This window comes from Canis lupus, chromosome 32, assembly GCF_003254725.2.
Source record: "Canis lupus dingo isolate Sandy chromosome 32, ASM325472v2, whole genome shotgun sequence".
Classification (NCBI taxonomy): Eukaryota; Metazoa; Chordata; class Mammalia; order Carnivora; family Canidae; genus Canis; species Canis lupus.
In genome coordinates this window covers 20,762,676-20,789,216 of record NC_064274.1, presented here as the reverse complement: position 1 = coordinate 20,789,216, position 26,541 = coordinate 20,762,676, and the positions used below count along the sequence as shown (strand labels likewise).

Below are 26,541 nucleotides of genomic sequence, written 5' to 3'. Positions count from 1 at the left end.
CTGTGCCCAGCTGATTTTTCCAACTTGCTGGATACTCGGCACACATTTCTCTGTCCAACCCGCACACTGGGCAGAGGAACATTTTTACCCTCCTGGTTTCTGTGAGTGTTAGGTGGTTGGTTGGGTCATTTTGGCTTTGTGGAGGAGCTTCTTTGATTCTTCTGTGCTTTTAGCAGAAAGGGGGAAGATGTTTCTTTTTCATTGCTCACGAGGTTCTATCTTTCATCTTCTATTCATCAGACATAGCAACTTGCAAATTCTTATTTTTTCCCCCTTAAATTAGGCACACCATTATTCTATCTTGCCATTGTTTCTTTTTCACGTTTTTATATTAGGAAGTCTAGTGTTGGCATGTTCTCAGCCCCCCAGTGATAATATCTGAGCTTCCTCCGGGTTGCTTTCTCTGGGAGCTCTGGGCTCTTCACAAATCACACCATTAGCCCTCACAGTGGCTCCCCGAGGTAGGTAGGATCAGACTCAGACGGAGTGTCTGGGTGTGGGAACAGGAGGGCTGGAGGGAGTATCTGAGCAAAGCAGTAGGTCACTCCTTTTATGTTAGCACTACTGCTTTAGGCAGACCTCAGCAAGTGTACCTATTTTCATATTTTCTTCAAAGCCTTTTGCAAGTGATAACAGTCATTAACTTCATTGCTGCAGAATGAAGTAAAAAGGATACTAATGTAGCTATTGAGAAATAAGAACCTTCACTCAAATCTTTTTTAGGGTCATTAAGAAAGAGCAGTTTTAACTGTTGGTTTGGTGTGATTTTTGCCTAGGATTTGGAGTGTATTTAAATTGCTCTTAAATTCTGAAATTGAGTGATCAAAAGAAACCCCTCTAATAATGTAGTTGTCTAGTCTCTTCAGTTTAGCCGTTTGAAGGTGCAAGATTAATATTCCTAAAGCTCAGCTCTGATCATTTCAAAATTTTGTTTTGTTTCTTTTTAAACATTATAAGCTTTGAAGTCAAAAGACCTGGCTTCATTTTATGGGCCAGTTATATAATCTGTCTGATTCTCACTTCCTCCTCTATGGTGGAAATAATAATACCCACTTCAAAGGGTGATTGTTGCAATTAAGCGAGATCATGTGTGGGATGCTAAGCACAGTAGGTGTCCGTAAAACTAAAAATAAAGTAAAAAAAGCTGAAAACCTGTAATGACTTCTCTGTACCTACAAGTGTAAAATTAATTCTTTTTAATAAAAAAAAAAATTTAAGCAGACTCCACACCCAATGTGACCTTGAACTCATGACCCAGAGATCAAGAGTCACATGCTTTTACCAACTGAGCCAGCCAGGTACCCCCAAATCCTTGGATACCACATTCTAGACCCTCCACAGTCTGGCCTGTAATAACCTAATAACTGAGTTGTTCATTTCCAGCCAGATAGACAACTTCACTGTCTTTTCCATAAAATAAAATAAAGCAATGGTTTTCAAACTTTTGACCAAGACCCTCAGTATGACATATATTTTGCTTTAATTTTTAAAGATTTTATTTATTTATTAGAGAACATGTGCGAGCATACAAGTAGAGGGAGCAGCAGGCAGAGGGAGAGGGAGAAGCAGACCCTCACGGAGTGGGGAACCCAATTTTGGGCTCAATCCCAGGACCTGGAATCATGACCTGAGCTGAAGGCAGATGCTTAACTGACTGAGCCAGATTCTCTGACATATATTTTATATATGAGACAAATTTCTTGAAACCTTCATCTCACCTCATGAAATACATCCTGTTCTGTTTCATTGAGGAAGGAAATTCTGGTCTTAATCCATTAAACTGCTACCAGCAGGTTTTCAGACCTGGTTGAAAAACACTGATCTGGAAAGGCTCTTCATCTCCATTTTTTGAAATTCTACTCTTCCCTCAAGACCCATACCCTCCCACGAAATCTTCCCTCATCTTGGCATCTTGTGACCTTCTCTGAACTTATCATTTTTCTCAATCTCATTGATGGCATTTACCGCAAATTGGCTTTTATGTTAATTATTGATTTATAACATTTCTGTGACTAGATTGTAAGTACCATCGGGCTTGGTCCCCATGGTCGTTTATCAACCTGTGCTGGTAGGTAGTGCAGGTCCTCCCCACTGAAGCCCTCTGAGGGGTTTGTTAAGAAATCATGTGGTGTCTTGGATGCTGACCTTTGAAAGCCATAAAATCAGTGCATGTGTGGGGGTGGGGAGCTTCCTGCTATGACTGCTGCCTGGATTGGCGGTTTTATCAGTTGGGCTGCCTCAGATTCCTTGGGTATCTGGAAAAGAATGCTATTAGGTTGGGATTGTAATTCCAGCTTCTAAATACAGATTCTCCATTTCCCTTTTCCTGACATGACTGGATCTCAGAGGCTTCTTTCAGTTCCTACGATATGCGAGCCAAGATAGTAACTGCCTCCTCCCTGCTGAAGCACAGCCTGGGATCTTGAACCCTTGAACCTTTGCAGCATGGAACCCATAATGATTTTAGCCCAGGAGATCTGTTATTTTATAACACCAGATGTTTTTAGGTAGGTTTCCGTGTGTGCTCACTGCTCTGTAGACCCTATATGTGAGGGGAGTTATACACAGTATTGCTCGTGTGGAGCCTTTCTTCTGTAAGGAAAAAAATACCATAGAGAGCAGGATAGAATGTTGGTAACTAAACCCTTTCTTTCACGTTTGGAGCCCAGTTTGGAGATCCTGACTAATGATGAGATTTAGAGAAGTGCAGGACCCAATTTGTGTTTACACAAATTATCTACCCAAAGGTCGATCTCATTTAAAGGAACTGATTTAATTTAGGAAAGTTATTTCTTTCTCTTTTAAATCTAATTTCAGGAGCTTGACTGAAATGGTAATAGATACCAGAGAACTGATATCTGCAGTAAACGAACAAATCTAGACACCGCAACATCAGTCTTGGGACAGTGATAGATAAAATACATTTCAGAAATATCTGGGAAATCATATACTTAAAAACAAATGACTCGTTGCTGCTTGCTTCATTAGATGTTAAGAAAACACACTGATAACAGCATAATAAAATCCAGTTAAAGTTACGGATGCACAGTTTTTATAATGACTTTCTTTTTAAAGAGACTGATGGACCTTTAGGTTTCTATAGAAAATCTGTTCATGCATAGGCAATTTTTTTTTTCTCTTTTGAGCACCAAACACTTATGGGGACTCATGAAGTGAGTTTAGCTTAATTTGGTGCTCAGAAAATTTGCAGACACACTTCCTGATTTAGAGTCTCTCCCATCCAGTCTGCCTTTTAGCAGAGCTAAAATGTGTGTCCAAGGAAGCAGGATTTGTCTCAAAGGAGTTTTGGAGAAAAACTTCCTTCGATATTTAAAGTGCTTGACAAAGTCATGTTCACATGGAAGTCAGTTTTGAGATGAGGAAGTTAAAATCAAGTGGCTTACTTTATATTACTGGCTCACAGCCCATCTGATAGGATTGGCATGGAGCACTAATTAATCACCCAGGGTCTCCTCATTCACTAATCACATGGCATGAAACTTCCCTGCTGGCTGAGGCTCAAGGGCAAACTGTGGGCTTCCAGCCAGCTTACTTTTCATAAGCATTATGCTACCTCTGTAAATTAATGTGAACCTAATATATGCTGTCAGTGGTTTACTTTCCCATGGTGACCCTCTCTGGTTAAAGCAACTTTAAATGAAATCGTATATGGAGAATGAAAAGTTCCTTGCACAAGGGTGGGTGGGGGGAGGAAGATTTAAAATCCTCTTTGTAATCTTTTTTCCCATGGTATATACGATTTTGGTTCTGATAAAAATCTGCTGGATTAAATAAATAATGCACAGATGATATGATAATTGCCTTATCTGAAAAGCCAGCCTAGATGGTACTTCTTTCCATGATATTTTAAATTGCAACAATAGTGTGTTTATTGAGTCCATGCTATGTACAAAACACAGACTTTAACTTATTAGTTTTCATGTCAGTCCTGTGTGGATGCTATTACTGCCTCCATTTATAGGAAAGAAAATTGAGAGTCTGTCAACTTGTCTAGGGTCACATCCAGTAAACGCTGGGGCCCGGATTTGAGCCATGGTTTGTGGCCACAGGGTGTGCTCATTGGATTGTTTTACTATTCATGATTCATTTGGTCCCTTTTAGCTTGAGGAAAATATCGTGGTCTTAGTCTTTAAAGATACAATTCCTGTTTCCATATTGGATTTTTACATTCATCGGAATGAATCATTTTAGAAGCACGTTGATCTCTAGGACATTGTTTCATGTCTTCATTTTAATATGCACCTTTGTTCAGAGAACAAAAAGTTGTGGGCATCTTTAAGCCAGAGGAAATAGGTACAGCTTATTCATAAATCACTCACGCTGTTGTTCATCTTAAGACACTTCCAGACAATTCTAATAGAAGAGGAAAATTCCAGAGAGCACATACATGGATCATTTCCAAAGCAGTGCCTGTTGAGAACCCAGCCTTCCATCCTGAAGCTGTGAATGGTTTGGCTGCAGCTTGTCTTATATGTAAATTAATTTCCAAGAGTCTGGGTAATAAACTGTTATATAAAAGAGTGATTTGTCAAAACCCATTTCCCTTGTTAAAAATACCTAACTAGAGAGAACAGGTTGATATTTAGTGGTTTATATGGGTTCTGTGTGAAGCCAATACTTTTCTCCTTAGTATGCAGCGCTGATGTTCTTGGTTGAAAAGAATCCATTCCATTTCTTTTTATAGTGTCATGAAAAGTTGGAAAGAGGAAAAACTGAGCTGAACATACAGAATAAATAACTAAATGGTGCCTTCAGTCCTGCCCTTTTGTTTTCAGACATTCTCCCTCCCCATCCTTTGTGAGTCATTGAGCCAGTAAGACTGATCAAAGATGCCTCAGTGTATAGAACATTTTATGTGGAGGTTTATTTGTCATCCACAACAAAGGACTAATTGCCTCTAGGCCTTCTTTCACATGATAATCAATGGATTTGGATCTCCTGGGTGTGCTCCATGTATCCTGCATTCATCTTCCAAGATGTTTTAGGTTTTGATTGAATATAAAGCATCAAAAAGATGACGTCAACCCAATAAAAAATATTAAGGGGATTTTAAGCATGAGTATGGAAATGTAAAATGTTCTTGCTCGATTTGATCAGAATTTTAACTTCTGTGATAGCTATTCAGAAGGCCACATAGCATTTCTAGGAGGAAGCATGTTTCTCAAATTTTAGCATTTCAAAAGGCCCGCTGGGAGAAAATTGAGTTTTCATTTTAATATGAACTTGAGGTTTTCAGAGATGATTTCTTGGGTGCCTATGTTACTAATGTTATCAATAAGGTTTTATTTTAAAGAAACATTCTGAATTCTGACAAGGAGTAGTGTGGTCTGCATAGTTTCCTATAGTGACTTTGCCTAAATGAGGTGTGTGTGTGTTTGCAGGCGCATACCATGGGGATGGATAGGTTGGGCACTATCATTCTGCTCATTCTGTGTAATGTCAAAAGAACTGCATTTCCCTTCTTCTGGTGTTCTTTAACAAGTATTTCTAACTAAGGTTGAGTGTTTACTAAAATTAACCTGAAATATGCAGTAATTTCTTAGGAGTGTTTTTAGTATTTATAGTCAAATGGGAATACTTAAAGAGTTATACATGGACTAAAGACCTCTGTTTAGTAACAGTGACTTTTTCCCCAGAAAATGTAGAAGTGTCATTGTGTTTCTTAGAAAAGAAAGTAGATTGGGATCCCTGGGTGGCGCAGCGGTTTCGCACCTGCCTTTGGCCCAGGGCGCGATCCTGGAGACCCGGGATCGAATCCCACGTCGGGCTCCCGGTGCATGGAGCCTGCTTCTCCCTCTGCCTGTGTCTCTGCCTCTCTCTCTCTCTGTGTGACTATCATTAAAAAAAAAAAAAAAAAGTAGATTATATTGGCAAAACAGGAGAAACAACAAGATTTTAAAACCTCCAGCTATGCAGACACAGAGAGTATTTTGCATTAGGTTAAAAAGGGGGAAAAAAGTACCATTGCCTCTGCCTTCTTGGAGCTGACTTCCAGTACGGCAGACCAGTGAGACATGGTGCTGGACAACAGTCTTTTGGGTGAGAGGGAAACTCTAACCTCTCTTCTGTAAAACAAGAGCACCGAATGCCAAGAACTGTGAGGGATCTGAGATGTTGCCCTACCTGCCAGCTAACAAGTTACTTTGCCACAGTGTCATGGATGCTGACGGAAACACCAGACTCCTAAGTCAGAGATCTAGGACTTTATTAATCACAGCACTACTAGTAGCCAGAGTATCAGTATTTTACATACTCCTTTCCTGAGCCCCAGTTTTCATAGGGTGATGCAGAGGAGGCCAGTTGACCACGGTTTACATAATGAGCTGTGTTACAGGAGAGGATCCCTGAGTTTAGGGAACCCGACACTTTTATACTTGGCAGTAAACCTCCCTAAAACTTTGCAGGATCTCTAAGGAAACACTATCTCTGTCTTCCAGGGCCGTGTGTTATACAAATTTCTTTGAAGATAGTCTGGAATTACAAGTGAGTCATTTGTTACAGTCAGTTCCTCCCCCATCCATAAGAAGAGGAAAAACTTGAGGAAATTTTCTCCTAACACAATATTCTGGTAACATACCAAATAAGCACAGATTCCATGGATGATTGGTGTGTGCTGATCCTTGAGGGCTGCATAGGCACCAAATGACATGGTGAGAAGCTACAGCGTGTAACTTATCCTATGGTTTTAACAGATGGATAAAATGTGATATTTTCATTACATTAAGTATCTACATGGCATCTCCTTTTCAAAATGCCTTCCTTTCTGTTGGATCACCACAGTCCTATGTAGCTAGGGCAGGTGGTAGTATTATTCTCCATTTACACTTGAGGAGACTGTTGGTCAGTTACATGACCAGATTTACACAGCTAGTTAACATCCCGGTTGGCACGAAATCTGGAGTTTCCTGACACCCAGTCTATTGGTCTTTGAGTCTTCTACATAAGGCGAAGGACGTTACCGGCCATCATAGAAGTGACCCCAGACCAGTCCCAGGTTCCTCTGTGGTTGATGCCAAACCTCCTAACTAATCATGGGGGCTTCCCCAGCCACACCAGGCACAAGGGATAGTCTGGTGATAGTGCCGGTGGTGTCCAGAGTCAGGAAACCAATTTGAAATAAGGACAGTTACTTTCTGTAATCCTTTCTTGTTGTTTTAAGTTGTATTTTCCATTTAATTAAACATGAGCAGTTTCCACTGTTTTAGCCTTTCTCTGGCAAAAGTCTTATGTATAAGTACAGGTGATGGATTCTCCCTCTGCGGGCTTTGTGTGATGCCTCTTTCTTAATTCCTGCTATCCCTCTGTCTCCTTCTTTGCCATCTCCCTTTTTAAAAATTATTTATTTATTTATTTATTTATTATTTATTTATTATTATTTATTATTTATTTATGATAGGCACACAATGAGAGAGAGAGAGGCAGAGACACAGGCAGAGGGAGAAGCAGGCTCCATGCACCGAGAGCCCGACGTGGGATTCGATCCCGGGTCTCCAGGATCGCGCCCTGGGCCAAAGGCAGGCGCCAAACCGCTGCGCCACCCAGGGATCCCGCCATCTCCCTTTTGAATTCCTTCTGTGTACCTTCCCATAAATCTTAGGGTTCTCTAGGAGGATGCCTTGGCTCTCTCCTGTACAAACTCTTTATATGGCCTCAGCGATAACCACACCACTTACCGAGCTTGTTCTATGAGCCAGGCACTTTGTGAAGCACCTTGGGTACATCATCTCATTCAGTCTTCCCAGAGACCCTATGAGACGGATACGGCTATTCTCTGTATTCTGTAGGGAGGAAGAAATAGAGAACCGAGAGGTTAATTATTTGTTCAAGTCTAACCTGAGTTCTCCTTAGAGTGACCTTGCTGACCGGCTGCTTGGTCCTCCTGTGTATGTGCCAGGACATTTTCAGATGAGTGCTTGAAAGTGAACCCTAAAATTGATCTTGCTTCCTTCCTAGTGTTCCTAACTTCAAACTCGATGCTATAGCCTTCTAGCTTAAGTTAGAACCCTGGACATTTTCTTAAATTCTTTTCTCCATCTCCTGCAAGTAATTCCCTTGTTCATTTGACAGATTTTTAAGATCCACAGTGAAGCACACATTGCTTGTTAAGCACACATTGCTCTCAGCCTTGTTAAGTTTGGGAGCTGCAGAATGAACTAAAAAGACAAACCCCCCTGCTTCCATGGAGGTTGTTTTCCTAGAAATGAATATCCCCCTTTTCTAGATCTGGACATTGAGGACTAGGGAGGGTAAGTGACTTGCCCAGGGTTACACGTTTAGGTTTCAAACCCAGGCATTGTGATTCAAAAAACCATAGTCTTAACATTAACATCCTCAGCTTCCTGTCACAATGTCCCGTAGAGTCTTCCCCTTAATCTCTTCTGTATTCATCCCCTTGCCACTGCCTTTGCCTTTGGGGCTGGTGTCCTTGTCACCAGGATTACTGCAATAGTCTTTCAATTTGTGTCACGGTCTGCAGTTTTACCTCCCTTGAGTCTGTTCTCTGTGCTATACAAGAATGATTTTTTCTAAAATGCAATCTGATCCTGTCACTATTTCTGCTAAGACCCTTGGTTGGCTTCACAAAGCTTGGTGGTGCCTCAGTTTCCCCAAGACAGCCTGTGGGGACTGGGCCCCTGCTTAGCAACCTCCATCCCAAAGGTTCTCAAACTTTACTATGTGTCACGGTTACCTGGAGGGCTTGTTAAAACAGGGCTTGCTGGGCCGCACCCCCAGAGTCCCTGATGCAGTAGGTCTGGGGCCACCTGCTAATTGCATTTCTAGCAAGTTTTTGGGTGCTGCTGGATCGAGACCCACACGAGGAGGAGCCGTGCCTGCCAGGGCCTGGCCTGACCATCCCTGCTTCAGCCCTGGAAGCTCTTGCCAACGCTGAAGAACATGGTCTTTCAGGCTCCAATGCTTTTGCACAGGCAGCTCCTGCCGGAGGTGGTCTTCCTGTCTCCTTTCTTCTAGAACACAGTTCAAGTGTCCCTTCCTAGGAAGCTTCCTCTGACCCCTTGGTGATCCCCTAGCCCCGCCTGTGTTTCCATGGCAACATATGCCTGGGAAGGCTCCATTGCCTGGTTCCCTGTGCCTGGGGTGGTTTCACTTGTTTGTTTCCCACCCACTGCCCCTCAGCAGCTAGGTCCTTAAGAAAAGAGATCCTCGGTTATGTTTTCCACCTTTCTGTGCCTCGCACCTAGCACAGCACCCGGGGTATGTTGAAGGTAAAATTCATAAATGAATTATATAATTCGACTTGTGCTTTAAAAAAAGAATGATCCTATTTTAAGTTTCATTTGCATTAACCTTTAAATCTTGCCCAAGATGTTGTTTAAAACCTGAAGATGTTTCACCACCACACAGTACACATCTGAGAGTATTAAACTTTCAAAGCTGCCTTTAGCTCGAGCTGCGCAGCTTGGCTGTTTAATACAAACAGCAGGAGCTTATTCCCACCAAGGCCGATGTTTGTCTGTAGATAACTTCACTTCTCATGCCTATGATTGGAAATACTTGAGTTATCCCTCAGTCCTCCTCAGCCTTGAGAACATCTCTCTGGTCTGTTCTTAGCCTTGGTTTTATCTAATCAGGGGGTTACAGATGGAAGAGCCCAGGCAATGTAAGCCTTGCTTTTACTGAGACAAAGATTAGTGAGCTGTAAATTTTCAGCCTCCCTGTTTCAGAATTGTGTAGCTTAATCCCTCACGTTCCTTTCTAAGTGCCTGCATTGCCTGCATAATTTCCAAGAAGAATATAGGTTTTATTGCCTGCATAGCCCTCCCTTCCCAGCTCACATTACTAGTTCTTGCCAAGATGCTAAGTTCCAGACTTTAACAAAGGAATTTCCGAACAAGATTGTCCCTGGATTGTAGACATGTCTTCGAGGGGCTGCTCTGGCCTTCTCTTGGTGCCGTACAAGTTCAAAGGCAGAGAGCCCTTTCTGGGGAAAACAGAGAGAACATATGAACCACAGGAGAGGCTCCTCTCCTGCTCCCTCTTACCCTTCTTTCAGGCTCTGCCCTGGTATTGCTTTGAGAACCGTTTCTTGTGCTCTAACCATAGCCTTCTGCTCCCAGAACTCAACAAGCAAGCAGAGAACAGCTCTTTCTTTCATGGGGATGGGTAGCTGAATTATGTGTTCCTTCTCACACCAGGTGACAGCAACTTTCCCCAGTAGTTCAGAACCACTAGAGCTTCTACTCAGTTATTTGGAAAGGAACAATCCCTCCGCCTCATCTTTACTAGTCTCCAGAGCACCATCATGCTCATGCCTGTTCTGCACACGTTAGCATGAAGGATATTAATCTGGTCTCTTTTTTATTGTCTTAGGACTCTTTTGGTTACAAGTAACAGAAAGCCCCCAAGGTAGCTTGGGCTGAGATGGGAGTGGGGAGATGTATAACAAGGACCCAGGGCCCTGCTTGGAACCTGGGGTCAGGAAGTGCAGCCAGGGCTCCTGATGATAAGGAGCAGAGAGTGGTCAGGAGCGGAAGTTACCCCGGTCTCTCCCCTCTTCTCTACATGTGATACTTTTTCACCATACCCCGTCTGTTCTAGAATCAGGGAGATTTGGGCTGACAAAAATCACTGTGTTTGGTACCTGATTCCTGGGGAAGAGGGACTCTGTCTTAACCTAGTATTTGATGGATTGACTTTTCCTGAGCCACATGTCCCACCTCGGTCTACTCATCAGTCTAGAGAGGGTAGACTGGGAATGAACCCACTCTACCCTCATGGATGAACATGGATGCAGGGGCCCATCCTGTGGGTACATTGGGAGGGGGTACACCGAGAAGCTAGCCCCCACCTCAATACTGGTTATAATTTACATTCCACATTCTTGCAAAATAATTCTATTTTTAAATATGGGCACAATGAAACCAAAACCCTTCTACAAAGGATGTAATACAAAAAGAGTGATAAAGTTAGGGAGAGGGAAGATGCAACAAGAAGCCCTGATGGGAAGAAACCTATTTAAGCGTGGGATTTCAAAATTAGTAGGCTTTTAAATTCTGGGTCCGATTGTACCCCAAATTCCTGAGTCAGACTGCTAAGATAAAAAAAGATTTGAAATTAAGCATGATGTCAGTATTCTGACTAGAGTTTCTTAGTTTCTTTTAAATGCACAGGCATGCTTGGATATGTTGTTCCCAGAAGGAGCCTCCAGCCGGTATCAGGGGAGGGAGAGGATTAATTGGAGGGCGGTGCTGCTGCCCCCTTCACCAGCACCTGTGATCTGGTTAACACAGCCCACATCACTTCTGCTGCCGGAGCGCAGGTTATGTCACCCCATTACCGTCCCCTGTGTGGGTGAATGGCAAAGAAGGGTCCACGTGGCGGGCGGTGCAGAAGTTCAAAAGAGAGGGGCTTCTGATCACTGTGAATGATGAGGCTTTCTCATACTTGGAGGAGGCCGGGCTTCATCTGGATCTGCAGTATGTCTGGGCAGAGGAGGCAGGCTGAGAAATGTGTGAGGAACGGGGAGGCGCTAATACGCACCAGGTACCACAGCAGGTGCTGCCATTGGCTCTTGGGACGCCACCCAGTCTCACATGATCACGTTGACCCCGTAGTCATTTTGTGCACTTCCTTAGGTGTCCTTGTTATCTCCATTAGATAAATGAGAAGCATGGGGCTCTAGGAAGTCAGGAAACCCTCAAGTGGTTCTTTATCTCCCAGAGGAGATCCCAGTCATCACAGGGGCTCCAGAGCTTCACCCCACCTGGCTCCTATTACTTCTGCCACAGGGCCCAGCCAAGCTGCTGCTTTGCTAACAGTCTCTCCACACCCTACTCCCCCCCCCCCCATATCTACCAGCCAACTCCTTCATCTTTATGTATTTTCTTATGTGCAGCTTTCTTATTGGACACCTGCCTTGGCTGCTCTATTTTAATACTCTAACACCTCGTTCCACCTTGAGCCCCATTTTAGTCCCTTTATGCTGCCCTCCTTTCCCACAGGGCTTCTTCTCTTTTAAAATTCTATAGACTCTTCTCACTTACGTTTCTTTTTATCACCTTAACCTCCCTGTGTAGTTAGAATGTCAGCCCCGTAAGAGCAGGCACTTTTGTCTGTTCTGTTTCCTGATTTATCCAGAACCCCTAGAGCACCTGCCTAGCTCGTAGTAGATGCTCAAAAAATATATGTTGAAGGAACGAAGAGCCTTTCCTGAGATGGCAGGACCATGGGGCACGAAGCGGGGCTCAGCAGGCTGTGCGTGTGTGTGTGTTCGGGTTACGTGGAGGCCATTCGGGCCCAGCAACGTGAGAGAGAGTGACCCCGGCTCAGATGGGGAATGTCCTGTTTACAGGTTTGAGCTTTATCTGTCATGCCATCTCATCCTGAGCATTCTGGACAGTTTGGATGCACCAGATGGGACACGGGGACCTGGTGGCAAAATTGGGATTGACTTTCTGTGTATTGACTTTGCTAGCAGCCTGTCCTTACTTCTTTGACGTGGCAAGAATTATGCCCAAAGGCTTTTTCTTCCTAAACTCAGCCCCTGCTGTATAAAGACAATGTGTTTTGTTCGTAGGTACTTAGCACACTTGTGGGGACTGCTCCGCCCACCCGTCCCTGCCAGAACTGGGTGTTGGTCACACTGCAGTGTCAGAAAACATGTACTAAAAAGTACCTGTGTTGTAGTTTAAGGAAAATGCATTTTTTTTCCTGAAGGCACTCTTTTCCTCTCTTCTGTGCCAAATGTTTTCAATGAATCTCTCCTGTTTATTCAGGCAGAGCTTAAAATTTTTTTTATAACTCCATCAGAATGTTGAAGGAAGAACAATTCCTTCCATTGTTATTTAGGATAATATTTTTGAGGCTCTCATTTCATTTGGATGAGAAGATTGACCTGATCTTTATTTTCCTCTGTCATGTTTACCTTGCTGTGTCGTTATTTTGAGTCTGTTCACGGGTTGCTGGGCAGATGCCATTGACGTAATTGTTTTTTAAAGCAAAGAGGATTGAAAATGTCCATTTAAGAGTTGACTGTGACCTTTAATGTACACCTGTACATAAATAACTGCTTCCTTTTATGAACAAAAGTGTGGGGGGGGGTAGGCATGTGTGTATAGAAGTTAAATAACTTATTTTTTTAAGTATACAAGCTGAAATATGCTCTCAAGAGAATTCAGATAGCAGCCAAAATGCCATAAAAGAAAGCTGTCCTTCAGAAATGCCACTAGATCTTAAGCTAGTTATGAAATTGGCACCTGAGATTTATTTCTGTTAGAGAGGACATAAGATGGATCTTCAAGAGCCATGGTCTCCACATAGAAGGTGCCAGAAACAGGAGTTATCCTAACGCCCTCTCTCTCTCTCTCCCCTTCACCTTTGCCCTTTCCCCCCACCATATCAAGCCATCACTGAAAAATGTCAGTTTTACTTCTAAATAGTCTCAATTCCATCTTTTTCCTCACATTTCCATACAGGACATGATGAGGTATTGTCTGCGTGACTAAATCTGATAAAGGCCTGTGTCCTTGCCCCATCCCAGACCACTACGCACAGATGGTGCTTAGCGGCTTCCTGTCTCTCTTAGTGTAATGACTGAACTTCTTAATTGCCTCTTGGGGCCCTGCATGGGCTGGTCCATGCTCATGTCTCTAATGACAGACTTGCACTTTTCCCCTATTCTTCACACACCAGTCATACCAGTCACCGTTTAGACCTTTATCCATGCTGTGTTCCTCTCACCACAGAGCCTTTGTACATTCTCTTTCTGCTGCCTGAAGCACTCTTCCTCTCTGTCTTTGCCAGTTTAACAATTTCTCATCTTTCAGACCCTGGTTCCTACATCTCTTACATATGAAAACCCTCGTGGACTGCAACGTGGGTCAGATCTTCCTCTTTCGTCTGTATTGGCCTTAGTTTCTTTTCCTCTATAGCACCACCAAGGGCAATTTTGTCTTTTATGTTTTATTTGATTGAAATCTCTCTCTCACTAGACTGTATACTCACTGGGGGCAAGGACGGTATCTGCATTTATCACAAGAGAAAAGTACCTAGCATAAAGTAAGAGCTCAAGAATATCTGAAGATTGTAGATGGATGGATGAGTGGCTTCTCAAGTTATCTCATACCAGTTAGAACAGGTTACTCTTCTACTTCCAGGGTGTTGGAGGCTCAGCTAGCTGGAACTGAAGCAACAGCTGGCGGAAGATCTTCTGTTCATGGTCCCCAAAAGGGGGCAGATGTGTCCCTCCTGACAGAGACGCCCCGTTGCCCTAATCAACCCTAGGGCCATTTTCCTGAGTGTCAGCTCCGCTGGCTTTCTATTCACCCCATGCCCAGCTTCCGTCAGCATGCCACTCTGTTTCCACCTAGTGCCATTCTCAGTTCCAGTCAGGAATACACACCTTTGCCTTGGATGTCAAGAAATTAAAGGGGCGATTTTGAGTCTTTGGACAAGCCTTCCAGGAAAGTACTAAAACACTTTGAGCTTGGGCTGAGGAGTCCAATCTCCTGAGCAACACAATTTAAGGTTTCTGAGGGCTGTTTCCTTATCTATATATTCTGTCTAATTCAGAATATCCCAAGTTTATAATTTCAATATATAATCAATAAAATAACTAGTGATGAGGATTTTCCATTCTTTTCATTTAAAATCCAGTGTATGTTTACATGTACTAGCACGGCTCAGTGTGCACTAGCCACATTTGTAATGCTCAGTAGCTAGTGGCTGCTGTATCAGACAACGCTGTCTTAGTGAGTTCCTAGAAAACGCAGTACCTAGTTCATACTTAGCATTTAACAAATATTGGCAAAATTACCATTACTCGTTTTAAAAAATTAAAAATTGGGTGGTCAAAAATTTGTACTGCATGTTTGCATATATTGCCACGTGGGGAGAGGGCTCTGATTTGTTGGGGTTTTTTTTTTTTTCCCCCTCTTTCAAAGGAATGAAGAGTTGACCTTGAGTGTTCTTCCCATTTCCTGGAAGTTGGCCTCAAGGTTTCAGAATGAGGTCAGTTTGGTGGTTTACAGTCAACTTTTCTTCTGGAGGTGGGAAGGGGGAAACACAGCATGCCTCAAGTGCTGCGTGCCTGTCTCTGTTTTTTGGCTCTTTTCTGTTTAATTATTTGAAGCTGGAACAACTTGATTTTAAAACAAAACATATGGGCTGCGAGTAATTGGGAGGACGTTTGCTAGTGATGTAGCAATGAAGGTATGCGCACTTGAGGCCCTGGCCCCGCGCGGCTTGCTTACTTAGGTACCGAGTGCTTTCCTTGACTTCACAGTCAGTGTTTTTTCTTCAAATTCTTAAACCTTGTTTGGAAAGTCACAGTTAAAGCAGGAAGTATTAGAGCAAGATGGTAGAGGAAATTGTCCGTGAGTCTTCTTTAAATTCTGATTTTTTTTCTTCCTTTCCTCTCTGTGGAAAATCAGAGGTTTCCAGTCTGTTTATATGATTTGCAAAGAAGAGTTTTCAGAGTGCACAGAAGAGAGGAGAGCTTCCTACAAAGAGGAGAAAGTTGTATTTCTCTGTTCTTCTATGCCACTCCATTGCCCACACGCATACGGGAATTTCTGATCTACACCCAATCCTTATGCGAAGGCAAGGTTCTCAGTGTTTTTAGCTCTTCAGAGTCCACTTTGCTTGCTGCGGGAGGAATATATGATGTCCTCATATCACACATCATTCTAACCTACATGCTTCCACTTTCTGCCTCATGGGGGGAAATGGGAATTTCTAAGGACCGGTAAGAATGTGTACGTTGATGTTCCTAATCTTCTCTTGGTTCAGTTCTCTGCTGCTTCACTCAGTAGCTATGTGCTTCTAAGCAAATGAAAGTCTGTGAGCCTCATTCTTCCCTTTCTTAAAATTGGGTTCGTAACAGTGCCTATTCCAAAATACAACTGTTGAGAAGCCTCAAAGAGACACTGCATATACAAAGCTCTAAGCATGGTGCCTGGCCAGTAATGAGAAGGGATAAATGTTAGCAATTAGGCAGGAGCCCTCAGCAGGAATGTGTTCACCCAAGAGGAACAGCTGTCCGTGATGTTCTCTGCCACGACATCCTACCCATTGCTTGTGGTGACGGTCATTAAGTACAGCGTTGGCGAAAATGGTTGAACATTTGTGCATGAAGAGTTTTAGTTGTTAGAAGGTGAGGCATTTCACTGAGATAAGCTTCACATCAGTAGTTGTGAAGCCGAGCACTCTGATTTCGAGGTCTGTTGGGATGCTGTGTATGCACTTGTCACTTGTTACCCTTCTGTGCCTAGGACCTGAACATAGGAAATTCACATGCTGAATTGCTCTGTTTTTGTACTATAGAGTCCCGAGTATCTTGGAGTCATTTTGGGGACTGGTGCATATGTCATTTTCCATCAAAACCATAGAGTGACACAGCACTCTGACCAGGGCCGTAGAGAGGCAGACCGTAGTTTTCTGTAGGGATGTTCAAAACAACAGCTCTTTCTAAACCCTTTTCAAACCTCTAAGAGCAAAGGGAAAGGAAGGGGTCTTCTGTTTTTTGCCAAATCAAGGACATGCTGGAGCTTTTGTGATAGGGGTTCAAAAGGTATTGCCTGTTATCTCATTACACAGTCTGATAACTGGCGGGAGATTTTGGAAATTCTGCTTCTAAAAAACACAACCAGATTTTCTGGGCAGTCAGCTGGCTGGTTTTTCAGTCCTGCCTTTCCCCTGTGCTCCTGCTCTTTCCCCCAGTCCTCCTAGGATTGATAAGCCAATGCCCACAAAGTGTCAGCAACCCCCTGCTGTGAATGAAGACCTTGCCAGGTAGACAAGCTCTCAGATTTCCCCAAAACTGCAAAGAATAATCACCATCACGCTTGTTTTCTCTGTGCGCCCCTCTCAGTGGACAGCTTTCCTGACATTTAACTTAATCAAGATGTTAGTAAAATAAGCAGGGTACACTGCTGCCATCAGATGGAAACTGCTCGTTAACCTGCCCGCTCTCTTCACTTCAGCATTTGGGAAGGAAATTCAGAGTTTCTATTGGAAATGAAGATGAAGAATAAGATGTGTCTTTCTTCATGGCCAATTACACCCGGTCCTGACCACTTAGCTCTTTGTGGGTGGACAGCCCTGTACAATGTGTCATCAAACATGTGATACCCAGATTACAAGACATGCTGTTATTTTAGGTAAAGTCAAAGGGAAAAAACTGAGATACTATCGATTTTAAGACCTGTCCCAACTTCAGACATGTTAAGATGTGGGGGGAAAAGATGAGTATCTTAGAGCATGTGACAGTGACAACCAACTAAAATGAAGAATCCCCCTGGGTACTGCTTGGTCCCCCATCCCCACTCAACACCACTCAAGCTACTGGGCAGCACTCTGGGGTGTGTGTTGTGTAAGAGGCAGCTCTGTGTTGGGTTCTCCTGTATCTCACTGTGGTGTTTGTGTGTGAAGTTATGGCGCTGAGATGAGAACAGACCAAGCCGTGGAAGCCCCCTAAAGTATGATAGAAGTTATTTAAGTTTCTGAAAAATGGAAGAATCCAGGACTTTTCTTTGGGTCACATTGGACTTGCTAAGATTCATGTGACCTTTTGAAGAAGTGGTAAGGAGTGTGTTGAGGCCTTCCGTGTGCCATATTGGACCTGGACCAATTCTCACGGCCTGATGGTGTGGAGAGAATCACTGGCTCTTTTACATTCATTTTTTAGTGAACACTGGGCTTGGATTTATGGGGGCAGGTGCTGTGTCCTCTCTTACACTGAAAGGCAGCATTAAACATTATTAATAACTTCGATTTTACTCAGGGTTCTAATTTTTATTCTTCATAATATCAATGACTTCGAAGCACCTACATGTCTCCAACCCTTCTTTTTAAAAAAGTTTTAAAAATTTTATTTTTCCGCTTTATTGAGATATAATTTACAAATGAAATCATATTTAAAGAGTAGCGCATGATGATTTGATATGCATATACGTTGTGAAGGAATTCCCCACCCTGAGTTAACATGTATCACCTCACATAGTTACCTTCCTTTGTGTAACATCATTTCCGTTCTTTTAGCAGAAATTCAATTTTACCAATATAGTGTTACCAACTGTAGTCACCATGTCTACATTAGATCCTCAGACCTTATTCATCTTAAGCTTGTACCCTTTTACTAACCTTTTTCTATCCCCCCCCCCCCCCCAGCCTCTGGCAACCACTTTTTTACTTTGTTTCTAGGAGTTGAACTTATTTATTTCAATTCCACGTGTAAATGATACTGTGTTGTTCATCTCCTCTGTCTAGTTTATTTTACTTGGCATAATACCCTCCAGGTTCATCCATGTTGTTGCTAATGAAAGGATTTCCTTCTTTTCCAAGGTTGAGTAATATTCCATTGAATATGTATAGCATGTTGTCTTCACTCAACCCTTCTTAATGCTTAATTTTAATCAAGATGATCATGGTGTTTCTTTTTCTGTTAAGGGCTGTTATGACAATACTATTTCTCAGCCAGATAAAGTGACAAAAGAATTGGTTTCAAACTTTTTTATTTGTATCCGTAAAAACATGGCATTTACTCTTTTACTTAACACCCCTTTTTCTTTTTTCTTTCAGTTTTTGGGAATAGCATTTCTTGGAATCGGACTGTGGGCGTGGAATGAAAAAGTAAGTTGAATATTATGAAAATGCACACATTTTGGTTGTTTAGAGGCTGCACGTTATGCTACATGTCTCCTTTTCTTCTGACAACTACAGAGTATGAAGAAACATGGTTCTTTAATGAAAGAAAGTGTTCTTGGGAGATAAGTCATATATATATTTTTTTAAGGTTTTATTTATTTATTCATGATAGACATGGGGGGGTGGGGCAGGGACACAGGCAGAGGGAGAAGCAGGCTCCATGCCAGGAGCCTGACTCGGGACTCGATCCCGGGACTCCAGGATCGCGCTTTGGGCCAAAGGCAGGCGCCAAACCGCTGAGCCACCCAGGGATCCCCAATAAGTCATATTTCAAAGGCTCTTTAGGAATGAAGCTTAAATAAGCCTTTATATCAAAATAATTACAAAAGTAACAATACATATGCATAACAGAGAACGTCTGTTGAAATTTTATCAGTTAGCTGGAGATACGTATTTTTGTGGACAATTTCCTCACTCTGGCACAAGAATTTCAGTAATGCTCATAAATATCACTAAACCACCTGTAGCCTTCTCTCTCTCTCTCTCTCTCTCTCTCTTTTAACCCTTTGGAAGATTTTTCAAGCCATAAAGATGATTTTTCAGTGTGAGTATTATGTAATAAGCTATTAGCATGTTGTATGAAGGAAGCTGGATATAATTCATGTTTGAATATCAGATAAACTTCATGTTAATACTAAAGAATGTGAATGCTTGTCTGCTGATTGAAAGTATTTAGGAATGTTCAAAATCTGTGATCAAATATAATATATAATGTTTATGTCTTTATGAACAAATACAATATACAATATTTCCCGGAAATATTTCCACAATATCCAGGAAATATCGTGGAAATATGGAGTAGCATATTCTAGTCTATGGTGAAGATACAGTGTTCTGGACAGTTTATGCTCTAAACAACATGCTCATGACCTCACTGCCTTGTGTCTTCTTCTCTGGCTTCCTTCCCATCTGTACCCTTTAATTGTTTCTTTACAAATTCTAATGGGGCCAAGCACCGGAATTCAAAAACTACACTGGAATTCAAAAATTAACATGAACTCCTCTTTTCTACCTTCTCTGGGAGCAGAATCATCTACAGCATTTTATCTCCCACCTTGGGGAGTTGAGGGAGTGTGCGGATGCGTGAAAACTTGCAAACACAAAGGTTAGCTTCAGTTTTCCCAGAAGACCTGTCTGTTATCCCTTTGGTATTTCTTCCTGTGACCTTAACTATGGCCTGAAGCCAAGAGTTTCTGTGAGATGTTCTGTGTATTAGAGAAAAACTAAGAAAGTCCAGCAAACAAAAGCCCCTCAGATGCCAGTAGGAATTTCTGCAAGTAAAAAAAAAAAAAAGTTCAGACTGCATCAGATAAAACTCAAAAGGTAAAGCCTGAGTTTTGAAAGTAAACCACCTTCTGTTTATTTACAAAATACTTCTACAGAATGTAAAATGTTTTACAGAAAACAATCTGAGGCAATGCAGTGATAAAGGGGGACAAGTTCCCCAAACAGACATAGTTTCATCTCTGGAAACTGGTGTTGAATACTGGTCACCTTTTGGATTATGATTAGCATCTGCCTGGTCCCCTTGTAGACTTGTACGTTTATATTGGTGGAATCTCAGAAATGTGACTTTCAGAAGCCTTCGGATTGGTTAATGCCAGATAACGCAGCTTTTTGTAACTCTCCCTTAATAAGAGTCCATTTCTAACTGATTTGAAAAGATGTTGGAAGGCATTAAATGAACTGATTGTCTGTTGTAGCGATAAACAGACCATTGGTAATGTTTCTCTTTGTGAAATATAATTATGTTCTTGTTTCCTCAGTTGCCCCAAATGTCTCTTCTCTGATAAAAATCACAAAATTCTAAAGCTGGCAGCGTCACACAAATATCAGAGCAAGGGGGGGATGCGGTCTTTGGGTGGGGGTGAAGTAGCAGTCCCTTCTCCGTCAAGTCCGCTGCCCGTCAATGGAAAGTTTCCTGGAGAGCTGAAGTGACTTGACGGGTTACACAGCTACTATGTAGTGGAACTCTGTGAGCTGGGTCCACGTGGAGGTAGCAGAGGGTAAAGGACGTGTGGCAGCCCACTTTGGTGCTCTGTGGCCACATGTTTGCCCCCTGCTCTCAGGCATGGGGACGCAGCAGTGAATGATGTAGAGTCCATGCCCCAGTGGGGCCCTGACAGTAAGCAGTTAACTAGCCGAGGACTTCTTCCCACAACCCTGGGTGCTACATGCTGGCCACCTAGAGGTCTAACTGCAGTGGACTCATACTGGTCCCACCGCTACCTCAACGGGCTTCTTTAAGATGTGTATGTCAGATAATTTCACTCCTCTGCTCCAGCCAGCTGATTTACCATAGTTCGCTGTAAAACATAAAGCTTATATGATTCCCTTTGGGCTCTGGGCCCAACACTGAGATCTTTTCCCTGCCTGATGGCTTCTGTATGTCTGCCCTCACTGGCCCTGTTGGAGACTTCTTCATCCCCCCCCCCCCCCCCCCCCAGGAGTCTCACGGGACATTTGCCTCCCTCTGCTCTGAGCGCTCTTTGCCTAGCTATCACCAAGCTTTGCTCCCTCTGTTCCATGTCTGGCTCAGATGACCTTGTGTGGAACCTACCTGACCACCCACCTCCCCACTTTGGATCTGCTTCCTCTTGCTCATGTCCATGTCCTATGCTGTTTCCTATCAGCAGACCTTTCGTGACATGTCCTCAGCATCTTGAACAGTGCTTGACACAGATGGACTCTGGGGAAAGGTATTTTCCAAGAAGTAAATTCAAGAAGAGGGGTGAACAATAAATCCAGGTCCCAGAGAAGGTGCAGTGGGGTTGGATGGGGTGCACAGGGAAGAAACCCACCTGGGCAGCCATAGGCCAGTGGGAAGGCGGGATGGGGGCGGGGTGGCAATCTTCCCCATGACAGTCTGCAGGCTCTCTTCTTCTCTTTGGCCTTCATACCCCTACTTCTAGGGTATCTTAAAAGACTAGGTGCAGAGTGGGTGCTAAGCAGGCCTTTGGACAGCCCTCATCCCTGCAGAACCAGCACCCATAATGTGGGGCCATGGAACCCGAGGTGACACCATGAGTGGTCACCAAGCCACACTGCTGGGCTGCCCTCTCCTGTTGAGCTTCCGCTTCCCATGACCTCCTCCCTCTGACCCTTCTTCTCATGACCCCTTTCTACTGACCCCATTCCCCTTGACTCGCCCCCTCCCCACCAAAGAAAAAATGCCACCTGCATTCAGATACTGGTACATGCTGCTGAGAAAGATCAGGTAGAGAATGGTAGGAGAAAGGGTCTCTTTTAGAGAAGAGTATTTGGGGATGGTCTCCCTGTGGAGGTAGCATTGGAGCAGAGACCGGGAGGAAGTAGGAGGGATCTGCAGGGTATTAGGGGAATAACATTCCAGGCAGAGGGAATAGCCAGTGTGGTGGCTATGAGGCAGGGACTTGGGGATTTCAAGAAACAGGAAGTAGGCCGGTAGGACTGGAAGGGACAGAGCAAGGGCAAGAAGGAGGAAGAGATGGGGCAAGAGGGACAGGCAGAGGCCAGAACAGGCAGAGCCTTGCAGAAGTTTGGATGGAGGAAGTCACCAGAGCATTCTGAATTTTGATAAGGAAGTGTCCTGATCTGGCTTTTTGTTTTTTTGTTTTTAAAATATCTGGCTTTTGTTTTAAGAGTGCTCTGGTTGTTGTATGTAAGAAGAGCACAGTTTTGGGCTGAAGAGACCTGAGGTCAAATGCTGGTCCCTCTGGGCTACTATGTTAACTTCTCTGAGATGCCCTTTCCTCATTTGCACAAGGGGGAGACAGTAATCTCACTGCCAGGATTGTTGTGAGGATTAAGTGAGGCGGTCCCAAGAAGTGCCAGTACAAAGTAAATGCTTCTTGTATACAGAGCTCTGTCCCCTGGGCACATGACTATAGCACGGCTGCTTCTACTTGGGAGGAGCAGAATGATGGCTTTGGAAGCTGTCTCAGATTTTAGGAGAGTTCAGGCTTTGATCCACGGACCGGAGAATTCATTTTGTTCTGCGGTCTCTGAAGGAAGATATGATCTGCATTGATCCCCTTGGAGACTGCAAAGGCTACTCTGTCCAAGCCCTTTGGGTTAACATCTCAGCTGGACCAGGCCTCTGATGGGATGAAGTTCTGGGGTGAACCAGAATTTGGCCAAAGGCAAGTGGGCAGCATGCTTCTCCTGGGCCGGTAACACCAGCCTGTGAATCAGTAAATTCCTCCCAGTAGGGATATGGTGACATTTCCTTGAAGGAACTCCTAGAGTTGGATAATCTCCAAACTGGGTACAGCTTGAAGGATCAGATTTCCTTAATAGATTAGACTTTACACGTTTTTATGTGGAGTACAGAAATATTCAAGACAAAGATCAATACCCTCCCCATACATACATAATACCAGGCTGAGCCTTAAACCTAGGGCTAATATTACCATTGACTTTTAGACATAATAAATAATCCATTTTATTCTAAATTCTGAATTGACTCTGCAGATGCAAAGGATGACTATGTCTACAGGGAAAACTGGTTTGTGTGCAGTTTTTCAGAAATCATAGGATCAGCTGTTTTAGAAGGAGCATTAACAATTTGTAGCATGAATCACCTCTATAACAGGCTTAGTAGCATCCAGCTGTTCTCAACTTACTCTTTCAAATAGCAGTTATTGAGCACATAGCACGGGACAGGGCTCGTGCTGGACTCTGGGGGTGTAATTCCTCAGGGAATTTACAGACTAGGAAGAGTGTGCATATATATGTGTGTGCCACAATTTCTGTGGCAAAATACTCACCACTTCTGTCTCTTTGGGTTACTCTTAGTGTTGGAAAGACCTTCCTTCTACCAAAGAAGAATACTGTCCTACTAGTTTTTACTTAGTGATGGTAGATCAACCCTGTGGGATCCCATAAAGCAAGTCTTCTGCATGTTAGCCCTGAAGGTATTCAGGGTGGAGGCCTGGTCTTCTGACTTTTCCAGCTAAGCATTGGCTTCCCTCTGGGGGGAGTCCCTTGACCATCTTGGTCTTGCTCCTCTGACCTCTCTCTAGTGTGTCCCCGGTACTGTCAAGAGGGTGCTTTCAGGGCCAGAGAGGGCATGGCTGGGTCATATCCCTTCTCCTCTCGTCTCTTGTCCTTGCAGCTTGAAATTCCACTGTTGATCACCGAGACTCCCAAGTTGGTCTCAGATCCAGCTAAGTTTACCCTTTCCACCTCATGTCTGGCTGAGTTTTTGGAATCAAATGCAAGACTCCATTTACCCAGCTGTCTTCCAGCATATTCTCTATCCCCCTGAGCTTGGTTTCAGCTGTACATTTGAATCAAGCTTCTCCTTCAATTCTTTCTTCTAATTCAGGTCTTCCTCAGCTCCTTGCTGCCCACCCCCTCATGCTCATCTGGGGAATTTCTGATTCAGTAGGTCTGGGTGGACACTGCAGGGGGGATGCTCTATTTTCACACACCTCCTAGATTGTTCTGACTGCAGTCAAGTTTAGTTATCACTGATAAAAGCCACTGATATCTTGAGTTAGTCAAGGACAGAGCCCAATGACATGTCACTGGAAATTTCCTTTAGGGTTGACACTGATTCACTTATATGTGCCCTTGGGTGTCATCAGTCAAGCAGTTTCTAATCCATCTACTTGTCATTACACCAGACTGTTTTTCTGCTGCTTGTTTTTGTAGACAGACTGTATCCTTCCCTGTTTGTCTAATTAACCAGCCTGGTAATTTAGTTGAACCTGGTACATTCTTACTGAACCCATACTAGGTCCTAGAGCACATCACTCTCTCATCCAGAAACTCAGAAACTCTGTAAAGCGAGCACTAAGGCATGATTTATCATTTCCCCCTTCTAGAAATGGTATCCTCACTTGGCTTCCAAGATATCCCACATTCCCAGTTTTCTGACCCCCACGAGCAATACCTTCTCATACTCCTTTGCCCCAAGCTTGGTCCTGAGACCTCTTCTTGGTTTTTACTCCGGCTTTTAGGAGATCTCATCCAAGCTTGGGGCTTCAAAGGCACCTGTCTCTAATGACTTCCAAATTTAGATATTTGATGCAGACCTTATCTGAACTCCAATCTTGTATGACCAGTAGCTTACCCAACATCTCCATCTGAATGTCTGATGACTTCTGAAACTTAATCCAAAGCAACATTCCCAATTCCCCTCCTCAAACCTGCTCTTCCCAAATGCAGTAAATGGCAACTCTTTCCTTCCCCTTGCTCAGGTATTCATGACATTCTTTCTCCTTTTATTCTCACCCACATTCAGGCCCTTGGCAAACACTGTCAACTCTGCCTTGAGAATATGTGGGGAATCTCATTTCTTCCCATTGCCTCCTGATCTAGACCCTGATCTAAGCTGCTCCCACACCTTGCCTGCATTCATGTGGAAACACTCAGTGATTTCCCTGCCTTGGCTCTTTTTCCCCTACTCCTACCCCAGGCGCATCTCCATGAAGTAGCCAGAGTGATCTTTAAAAATGTAAGATAGAATGGCTAGTATCAAAAAGACAAGAAATAACAAGTGTTGGTGAGGATGTGGACAAAAGGGACCTCCTGTGCCTTGCTGGTGGGAATATAAATTGGCGCAGCCATTATAGAAAACAGTACAGAGCTTCCTCAAAGAATTAAATAGAAATACTGGATGACCTAGCAATTCCACTTCTGAGTATTTATCCAAGAAAACAGAAACACTAATGCAAAAAGATATGCACACCCCTATGTTCACTGCAGCATTATTCACAGTGTCAAGAATATGGAAACAGCCTAAGTGTCCAGTGACAGATGAAAGGATAAAGAAGAAGTGATGTATGTATTATATAATGGAACATTAACTCAGCTGTAAAAAAAAAAAAAAAAAAAAGAACGAAGTCTTACCATTTGTGACATGGATGAACCTAGAGGGTGTTCTAAGTGAAGTAAGTCAGAGAGAGAAAGACAAATGCCATATGATTTCACTTACATGTGGAATCTAAGAAAATAAAACAGACTCCTAACTAACAGAACAAAACAGTGGCTAGAGGGTTAGGAATTGGGCGATGAGTGAGATAGGTGAAGGGCATCAAGAGGCACAAACTTCCAGTTATAAAATTAGTCACAGGGATGGAAAGGACAGCATGGGGCATATTGTCAATAGTATTATAATAATTTTTTTATGATGACAGGTGGTCCCTAGACTTTTTTGGTGATTATTTTGTAATGTATATAATGATGAATTACTATGTTGTATACCTGAAACTAACATAGTATTTTATGCCAACTATATTTAAATTAAGAGAAAGGAAAGTAAGACAGATCCTATCACTTGTCTGCTCCAAACCTTCCATTGAACTCAATGAGCTCATCATCTCATTCCACACCATAGATGGTGCCCCCATTACGTCTGGGACCTCACGTTCCGCCCCGTGTCCTTCCCTGCTGCTGTAACCCCCACTGACCATGTTGCTGTTTCTCCAAAATCTCAAACATATCTCCCCCCACCGCTACCTCCTGCCTGGGCCCTTTGCACTTGCTCTTCCCCTGCCTGGTAACGCTGTCGTCCCCTTTGGCGTTTTTTCTTTACTTTCTGATCTCTGCTCACGTGTCACCTCTGTCCACAGGCCTTCCTGGCCTATTTAAAGTGACCACTGTCACTGCACCCCCAGCCCTCTATTCCCCTTTCCCCGTGTTTTTCTCCTCCCTGTTTTCATAGGATTTAGCACTTTCACACCAGCAAGTAAGTGCATTGCTCTCGCTCCCCACAAAAAAAAAGCAGCTCTGTGAGAGCAAAGACTTCTGTTTCCTGCTACACTCCAGTACCTAGAACATTGACTAGCACATAGTTGGTGTTCAAAAAATATTGCTCATAAAACAGTGAATGAACAAATGAATGATGAAAGCATTCTTTTAAACCGTGGC

At 43.2% G+C, this 26,541-nt stretch overlaps 1 protein-coding gene and 1 long non-coding RNA gene across 7 annotated transcripts in view; one reads left to right on the top strand and one right to left on the bottom strand.

Moving 5' to 3' along the window:
* Positions 1 to 26,541, top strand: part of TSPAN5 (tetraspanin 5) — a 170,898-nt gene that overhangs the window by 119,220 nt on the left and 25,137 nt on the right. For all 3 annotated transcript variants that reach the window (XM_025423736.3, XM_025423726.3, XM_025423746.3), the window contains one exon: positions 18,559 to 18,609. In XM_025423736.3, coding sequence (XP_025279521.1) covers positions 18,559 to 18,609 — 51 coding nt within the window. The remainder of the gene's footprint in view (positions 1 to 18,558; positions 18,610 to 26,541) is intronic.
* The window catches only part of LOC112644943 (uncharacterized), a 68,917-nt gene that overhangs the window by 25,006 nt on the left and 17,370 nt on the right, over positions 1 to 26,541 (bottom strand). Inside the window, exons 3-5 of one of the 4 annotated variants that reach the window (XR_004811334.2) lie at positions 7,695 to 7,799; positions 6,599 to 6,698; positions 6,230 to 6,492 (exon numbers count right to left, since the gene is read on the bottom strand). This is a non-coding gene — a long non-coding RNA (uncharacterized LOC112644943). Of the gene's footprint in view, positions 1 to 4,927; positions 5,854 to 6,229; positions 6,493 to 6,598; positions 6,699 to 7,694; positions 7,800 to 19,459; positions 20,991 to 21,244; positions 21,374 to 26,541 lie in introns of those variants that run through there. The other 3 variants (XR_003126897.3, XR_007407803.1, XR_003126899.3) reach the window with 3 other exon arrangements.